The 9,028-nt window shown below is 39.4% G+C and overlaps 1 protein-coding gene across 2 annotated transcripts in view; it reads right to left on the bottom strand.

Annotated features, from left to right (window-relative positions):
• The window catches only part of GRM1 (glutamate receptor, metabotropic 1), a 680,560-nt gene that overhangs the window by 200,470 nt on the left and 471,062 nt on the right, over positions 1-9,028 (bottom strand). For both annotated transcript variants that reach the window (XM_006872052.1, XM_006872051.1), the window contains one exon: positions 3,061-3,296. In XM_006872052.1, the coding sequence (XP_006872114.1) occupies positions 3,061-3,296 (236 nt within the window). The remainder of the gene's footprint in view (positions 1-3,060; positions 3,297-9,028) is intronic.

Genomic DNA, 9,028 nt, shown 5'->3' with positions numbered 1-9,028 from the left:
AAAATAAATCTAAACCCAATACACTAAAAGGTGATATAAATTAATCAGTTTATCTGTTTTTAAGAATTAACTGAGTTCCCTAGGATCAGTTTTGTTCAGGATGCTGAAAAGAATATGAGGTCTCTCTGTATTCTCAGTTCTTATAGTTTAAGAAAGAAAACAGCATTCCTTAAGAAGCAATTGAATAGCAGTAAATGATAACATGAATAAAAGTCTAAAAAGAACTGGAGAATAATAAATGACAACTAAATGCATGTCCAAAAGTCATTAAGCATTGTGGTATTTAGGAGATGTGACTTCTAATAATGTTTCTGCCATTAGCTCTGTGAACCTAAACAAACTGCTAACTCTCATCAGCCCTTAACATGTTTAGTTTGCAAACAAGGGAATTATACTATTGGTTCACTGGCATTTTTAACTTTATGGGGCCACTATACTGGAATCCTGATGTGGTGCTGTGGGTTAATGCCCTGGGCTGCAAAGTCCGTTTGAATCACAAGGTTGGGAGTTCAAGCTCACCAACTGCTCCTCAGAACCTCTATACAGGGTTGCTATGGGTTGAAACCAACTCAAAGGCACTTAAAACAGCAACAAAAACATATTGGAGACTGGAGAACTCAGTAGAGATGTATATATGTGGCAGATACAAGTTAGCTGTTAGTATCTTTCCTCTTAACTGTCAGCTAGGTTAGATTTCTCAGCCTCCTTGAAAGCCATAATGAGAGAGTGCTAAAAATCTTTATTGAAAATAAACCTGCATCATACAATTTCCCAACAATCTCTGCTGAATTTTATCAAGTAAGATATCTATGACTATACTGAATTATTTAAGAAATTTTCTAAAATAGAAATTTAAATATTAGTGAAATGAGAAATAGTTTAGGTAATTAGTCATATTCTGGTGACACAGTGAGTTAAGCATTGGACTGTCACCTCTAAGGTTGGTTGTTCAAACCCACCTGCTGCTCTGTGGAAAAAAAGATGAAGTTGTCTGCACCCATAAAGGTTGATAGTCTTGGAAACCCTAAATAAGGTCTTGATGAGTTTGAATCACATTGATGGGTTTGGGTTTTAGTTAAAATTGTATGCTGTTTGGTAACAGTTTACTGTCCTTTGGTGCTATTTCTCTATCGCATGTGTATGCGTGATTGGTTTGGGTCTCTCTAAAGGGATCACAAGTTCCTCTAGGGCCAGAGGTCATGACATACCCTTTTCTGTGCCTTCCTTTGCTACATGCAATGTTTGATACATGGGTGTTATTTGAATGGATATATTCTAGACCTTTGTAGACAATGCCTGCCGAGCCTAGTTATAGGAGTAAATAGGTGCCATAACACTGCTAGTCAACACTAAATAGATCCTGGATAGAGACTTGCATACCCTGTTATCAGTCCAGTATGGAAAATGTGCTTTTAACAGCAGTATGATAAATTGAAAGGGACCCTTGTAGACTAGTGGGTTATGAGTTGAGCTGCTAATCACAAGTTCAGCAGTTCAAATCTATCAGCTGCTCTACAGGAGAAAGATGCTCCCAAAATTGGTTTACAGCTTCAGAAATCCTATGTAAAATCACTCTAAGTCAGAACCAACTCTACAGAATACCACACCACCACTACCATGAGAAACCAAAAGGAGTCTGATGGTACAATGGTTTCTCTTGAAGTGTAGACAATATGAAACAGAGCAGAGTAAAATCTCTACGCACTAAGTAAAATACTCCTAAAAGTTTTATTATTAAGAAATCTGTCTTACAATTAGTCCAGTGGAACTAATGGAAACATCAGTCTCCATGACCCTAAGACCAGAAGAACTTCTATGGTTCCTGGCTACCCTACCAACTGCTCTCAAAGAGATCAAATTAGAAGGTCCTTCATAGAGTGGCAGAAAATTTGGAACAAAACTCAAAATTATAAAAAAGATCAGGAATACTGGTCAGATAAACACCAAGACTGGTGGAATCACAAGACTATAACCATTGGTTACCCTTCAAGTCTAGAATTGAAGTCACTTTTATGTCTTGGCTCAATTATATAGAGAGGTCTATAGGGAGGACAGCAACACAAGTGAGGTATGTACACCATGGAATGGTCAACCATTCGAGATAAAAATGGAACATTTCTAAGGACAAAATTCAGAAGCATTAGGAAAAAGGAGAACTGGATGCAAGAAACATAGGCAGGAAGTAGGAGAAGTAATGTTACACTGAAGAGACTACAACCGAGGTGAACCAAAGTGTGTAATTTGTTGACTGTAAAACTGATAATTTGCTCTGTAAACCTTCACTCAATGCATAACAAAACAGTTTTGAAACATTTGTTCTATGGTAGCTGTTATAGCTGTTAAGTGCCATAGAGTTATTTCTGACTCATAGTGACTCTGTATAGGGTTTTCAAGGAGCAGCTGATGAGTTTGAACATTTTGGTTCAAATCAACCTTGAGGTCCAGTGCATTACTAGGTAAAAAATATAGGGCGTCCTGTGAGGGCTCACCAAGAACTCTAAACATCCTGGAACAAAGTGCTACCCTTTACTGTCATGGCTCCAGTAAGCAGCACATGTAAGTGTCTATCCAAGTGGGTTTACACACTGGAGTACAGAAGTTCTTACCAACTATACCCACTGGCATCCATGTCAGTGGTATAGCCAAGGGTGCTATTAACTACCTTCTCCTGACTTACATGTGGAAATTAGTCACAGAGAAGAAATAAGGGTCAACCCAGTACTGCCACAGTGCTGTGGCTAACTTCGATGTGTGCCTGAAATAAAACTTCTTCCTTGAGTAGGATAATGGTGGTGGTGGTTCAGTTCACTTTCTCTTACTTATATCTCTTCTAATCACTTACTTCCCCATGGACCAAAACAATCATTCCAGAATGCATCAACTTGAAGCTGTGGGACAATACACACTTTTAACTTTATGTAGCTGTTTGGTAAGTCAAGATGACAACTTAGTGTCTTTGAGTCTCCAGCTCTGACACCATCCACTCTCATTCAACAAGCTGAAAAGGAGCTGGAGTAGACAGCTAAATATCCCCATTGTTATTTTGGAAACATGAGTTACCTGTGCAAACTTTTTTAAAGTTGGGATTTTCCAGAAGGTGTCCTGGTAGACGGCACTGGAACCGATGTTGCCAGAACTCAGGAAACCAGGGATTCCTTGTGTTAGTGTCCAGCCTCAGTTTCAGGAAATAATCATCAAATGACCTGACCTCTGGAGACTGCAGCTTTATGGTGATTCCCCCGTTGGCTTCCACCTCATAACCTTCAATGACTTCATCTCTGTCTGCCCATCCATCACTAAAAGAATGCAGGGATGAGGTAGGGAGAGAGAAAGACAAGTGTCTCAAAAGGAGAGTTCACAGTTATATATATGAATGAAGCAATTCAGCATGACTTAGTCTACTTTAAGCCAACACTACTATGCATCAATTATTTTTGATTGAGTTGAAAGGTGTGAAACCATAATGTTCTAGGTTTTATTTTATGTTTGATTGCCTGTTTGTCTGTTCATAACAATAATGCAATTGATGACAAAGATTATAGTAGCAATTACAGCTAACATTTCCTGAGCACTTACTAGTCATCAGATTCTCTGCTAAACACTTGTACAGTCATTGTCTTATTTAACCTTGACATTAGTCTTGTGAAACATACTATTATAATTTCCTTTTTACATATACCAAGGAACAGGGAGGTTAAGTAGATTGCCCTAGGCATGTCTACCTGCTTCCAAAGCACTTAAGTTCTATGCCTCTTTATTTAACAGCTAAGAAAAATGCCTAAAGCCTCTGTTTTAGGATGATTGTTTGGAAAATAGACTTTGAGATGGAGATTTGCAAGCAAAGGTTAATAGGGAGATTTCTTGGGAACACCATCTGTGAGGGAGGGAGGGAGGGTGTGTTATAGGATTGGATGATGAAGAAACTGAAATATATTGAGTTGTAACAAAGGCTTCAGCCCATCCAGCCTATGAGAAGGTCTGGAGCTAGGAAAATCTTTCAGTTATTTCAGATTGAGGCAGGGGTAAATTCTTGTACCTTCATTTAAACCAGTCATTGAATTGCAGACCGGGAATCATCTCAGAAAAAGCAAACTGCCTTAGATTGAAAGAAAGTCCTGGAGATAGAGCCACTGACAGCTCAAATAGCAACAGTCCAGACTGCTGAGGGAATGCGTGTTTTAAACTTGAGGAGTTCCAGGTAGGGCACTACAGCATCCATTACACTCACGTCAGTAGTTGGATAGATCTCTGAAGTGCTAAGATGATGAGTCTGAGTGAAACAAGTAAAACATTGGATGCCTTTTCCCCTTTCTCTTATCAATAGATTGGAACTACAATAGAAAATAGCATCTGCAATTCATATGAGGCAAGGAGAACTCAGGGATGGACTACACCAAAGACAGCATCATTGTCAGTAAAATACTTTTATTGTTTGTGCTGTTGAGCTGATTCTGATTCATGAAGACCCTAGGTAGGGTTTCCAAGGTAGTTTTAATTCAGCAAGCATTGTTAATTTCAGAATTAAATCATAGTACCATGGGAATGGATTCCTGAAATGGTGCTCTAGGATAAGCACTGGACTGTGAACCACAAGAATTGCAGTTCAAACCCACCAGTTGCTCTTTGGAAACCCTATACAGGGTTCCTATGAGTTAAGATTTACTAGACGGCACTTAGCAAAAACAAAAATCATGGGGATGGATGGTGCAGTGGCTTAAGTGTTGGGCTGCTAACTAAAACATCAGTGATTCAAATCCACCAGTTGCTCCAATGGAGAAAGATGAGAGGGTCTGCTTCCATATCATTCACATCAATGAAAATCTTATGGAACAATTTTACTCTTTCCTAAAGTGCTGCTTTAGATGGCCAAACTTTGTCTCTCAACCTTTGGATATATTGTCGGGAAGGAACAGTTGCTAGAGAAGGGTATCTATCATGCTTGGTAAGGTGGAGGGTCAGAAAAAAAAAAGGAAGACCCCCCCAATGAGATGGACTGGCCAGGTGGCAGCATTGATGAACTCAAGTGTGGCAATAGTAGTGAGGTTGGCCTAGGATTGAACATTGTTTCGTTCTGCTGTGCATAGGGTCTCTATGAGTCAGTTCCAACTCAATGACACCTGACAACAACAACAACAAAAATGTCACTATGAGTTAGAATTTACTCAAAGACAGGGGGTTTGATTTTGGAGATTTATCATGGGAATGAAATAAAGATGATAAGTATTTAGTTGGTGGTGGTGGTTATGTGTCATGGAGTCAGTTCTGACTCATAGTGATCCTGCACAGGGTTTCCGAGGCTGTAAATCTTTACAGGAGCAGAAAGCCTCATTTTTCTCAGGTGGAACTATGGGTAGTTTCAAACTGCTGACTGTGAGATTAGCAGCACAACTTGCAACCACTGCACTGCCAGAGCTGCTGACATAGTTAGTGTCAATCTATATTTAAACCCATTTGACTTTCACTGAGATGATGTCACTGAGCATGTCTTACCTCCTTAGGTACCTTTGCTTCTGGTCTAAAATGATATGACTGTTCCCAAGTCTTTTATGCAGAGATCATAAAAAGAGTCTGGGCTCCCTGACCCAATGATCTTTTCCCTAAAACAGCAAATATTATGCATAGTAGGTTCTCAATGAAAAAAGAATACTGAAGAATAATCGATGTATTTGAGTTATGATGTTGGCAAAACATATTGAATATACAATGGAGTACCAGAGGAAGTACAACCAGAATGCTTCTGAGAAGTGAGGAGAGTGAGATTTTTGTTTTCCATATTTAAGCATATTATCAGGAAGGACTACTCTCGGGAGAAGAACATTCTGCTTAGTAAAGGGTCAGTGAAAAAGAGGAAAATTCTCAGAACAACTGGACTGATACAGTGGCTGCAACAATGAGCTTAAATACAGCAATGATTGTGAGCATGCATAGGAAATGGCAGTGTTTCCTTCTGTTGTCCGTAGAGTTGATGTGAGTTGGATGTGAGATGGAACCAACTCAGCAACACCTAACAACAGTACCAGACACTCAGGAAAGATTTTTGGAAAGGATGAACATAACATTGATCCACAGATAACATTTACTGAGGGTTTAATATGTGCTTGTTTGTTTTTATTAAACCTCATAAAAATACTATTTTTATCCCAGTCTTACAGATAAAGAAGTGGAGATGGGAAATATTCAGTAATTTCCTCAAGTTCTGGTGGGCCCAAAATATAGATCCAGCTGTTTGGCTGCCAAGCCTAGAGCTTTTTACCATAAACCATGAGGCCTATTGGTTACTATCCAGATTGGAAGGGAATAAAACCCAGACACTCGGGATAAAAATAAAACTTCACAATAAAAGTTGGACAAGGTTCTATATTGAAGTCAAAATGAGTATACAAGCTGAATAACATGCAACAGAAAATTGATTTTGTTCAGACACATGCGAATCACAATTGTTTTCTCTTGAGACATTATTCAGACATTTTTCCATAGAGGTAACTGGATGTTTTTTTTTTTTCCCCTATTGCGATTTTAAAATAATGGAAAATACCATTAATGGAAAATAATCTCACATGTCCTCACATATAAAACAAGTTTTTAAAAAGAATCTTGTTCACTAAATGGGAGCGCACTGACATTTTATCTAGTGACTTGGAGTTTTTACAAGTTGATCACCTTGTAGCACATTTTACATCTGCCATGAGTATTTAAGCTTCCCTTTAACTCAAGTGTAATTAAATGAGCCTGGCCAAGCTTTGTGAGAGTGGTTGTAATCCCTTCCCATGAGGGGTGGATTTATTCATCTTCCCACAGAGTTGTGCCCTACTGTTTCTGGAACGCCTCCATTGCAGGCTCTGCCAGAGAAGGGTTTTATCACTTGCTTCTCACAGAGTAGGGAGTGGGGCCAAATACATATAACTGGCCATAGCTTACTCCTTGTTACCTGAAATCAACTGGGACAAATGTGTCCTCCCCTTAGCTGAGCTAATTGATGTGATTTGGCTCTAGAATACTCCCAGGAACTGCACACTTCATTTTTAACATGTAAAAGTCTACAGAAGACATACATAACAGCATAATTCAAGTTAAAGGGACTTCGAGAGATAGTGGGACACTAACCAGTCCGACCAGAAGAATGTCTATACAGTTCTTCTAAATTCTCTAGGAGACATACACCACAAGCTTGTACAGAAATCTTTCTTCCCATCCTTTTCATTTTGCAAGATGTCAGATGACAAGATAGTCAATAAGTGGAGAGTATTGACCATCTTGTTATGTATGATATGCTGATGTTAGGTGTATTAATGTTAGTGCTAGTAGCCCATGTGTCCAGCACCACAGAACAGGCACATGGTTGGAATAAACTGTCATATATGAATACACACAATTTGAACTCACATTGCTTAGTGGGTGGGACCCTATGGTGTAGTGAATTATCTTAACTCTCTTCAACCCTAGTCTGTAACTCCCACCAAACATTTCTGCTTTATTGGGTACGGGTAAGAGAAGGTGGGAGAAGATATTGATAGGATTATATGATTCAACTATGAATATTAGCAGAGTTCATTATAAAAGTAAAAACTTAAACCTCTAGCAGGGGTATAAAAGGAACATTCTCAGAAGCAGGAGGGAGATCTCATTACCATCAAAGAAGAAGAGCCAGGAACGCAGCGCATCCTTTGGACTACAAGATCCCTGTGCGTTGAACTTTCTCCACCCAGGGACAGAACACTCGAACACTAGAGGAGTGGTAGAGGAGAAGCAGCAACTGAATCACGAACTACAGCATGATCTAGAGCAGTGATTTTCCAGCCTATGAAGCAAGTAATGCTGAGTGACTTTGGCCAGGAAGCTTGGTTGTAGAGTGGCCTGCTTCTAGTTATTTCTATGGACCTAGTGCCAATTGCCTTCAGGCTGAGACTTATGGTGAAGTAGTGTGCCCTGTGGGCATTTATCAACAGCTGATGGGAAACAGCTATGCCCTGAGCATTTTTGACCCCAAATTGTAACCTTCCAACTTCCCTAATTAACCTCCTAACATGTATATGGTGTCTGAGTTCTGTGTGGCCATTGCAATGGATTATCAAACCCGGATGAACAGAGGGTTATGGGAGGAATGGTTGGTGCCCCTCCCTGACTCCCTTCCTCACCAAATGCAGCTTATTCCTTTTATTTTAGATGATTCCATTTCCAGAAGTTAGAGTTTCTGTTAAACTCCAGAGATCATAAAACCAAGAAGACCAAAGTGCGATAGGAAAAAATACTCAAGGAGGATGAACTAGTTCATGTTGAAGTGGTTCCAATTTATTGTAGTCCTGCTTGTGTCTCTGAAAGGATATGCTTTCACCATACTTATTCATTCTGTATGCTGAGCAAATAATCTGAGAAACGGGATTATGTGAAGAAGAGCATGGCATCAGCATTGGAGCAAGACTCATTAACAACCTGCAAGATGCAAATGATACAACCTTGTTCCTAAGAGCTTGGTGGTGGTGGTGGTTAAGTGCCATCTAGTCGAGTCAGTTCTGACTCAAAGTGATCCCATCCATATAGGGTTTCTTAGGAGCAGCTGGTGAGCTTGAACCACCAACCTTGCAATTCAAACCAATCTTACAGCCCACCATATTAACCCACGGCACACCACCAGGACTACAAACTAAGATAACTAATAATATTTACTAAGGAAGATGAAAACTGCAATCTTCAGTGTGAATTGCACCTCAATGTAAGGAACACAAAAATCCTCACAACTGGACCAATAAAAAATATTGTGATAAATGAAAAAGTCTAAAGCTATAAAACACTTCATTTTACTTGGATCTATAATCAACACTCAGGAATTAGCAGTCAAGAAATTAAACAACATATTGCACTGGGTAAATCTGCTGCATAAGACATCTTTAAAGCGTTCCAGAGTAAAGATACCAGTTCATGAACTACAGTGAGCCTCACCTAAGCCCTGGTATTTTCAGTAGCCTTATATGCATATGGGTTAATGTGCCAGACTGCAAAGCCGTTTAAACTGCAAGGTCGGCAGTTCAAG

This window comes from Chrysochloris asiatica, unplaced genomic scaffold (assembly GCF_000296735.1).
Source record: "Chrysochloris asiatica unplaced genomic scaffold, ChrAsi1.0 scaffold00182, whole genome shotgun sequence".
NCBI classification, from domain to species: Eukaryota; Metazoa; Chordata; class Mammalia; order Afrosoricida; family Chrysochloridae; genus Chrysochloris; species Chrysochloris asiatica.
This window is presented reverse-complemented; position numbering and strand designations above follow the sequence as displayed.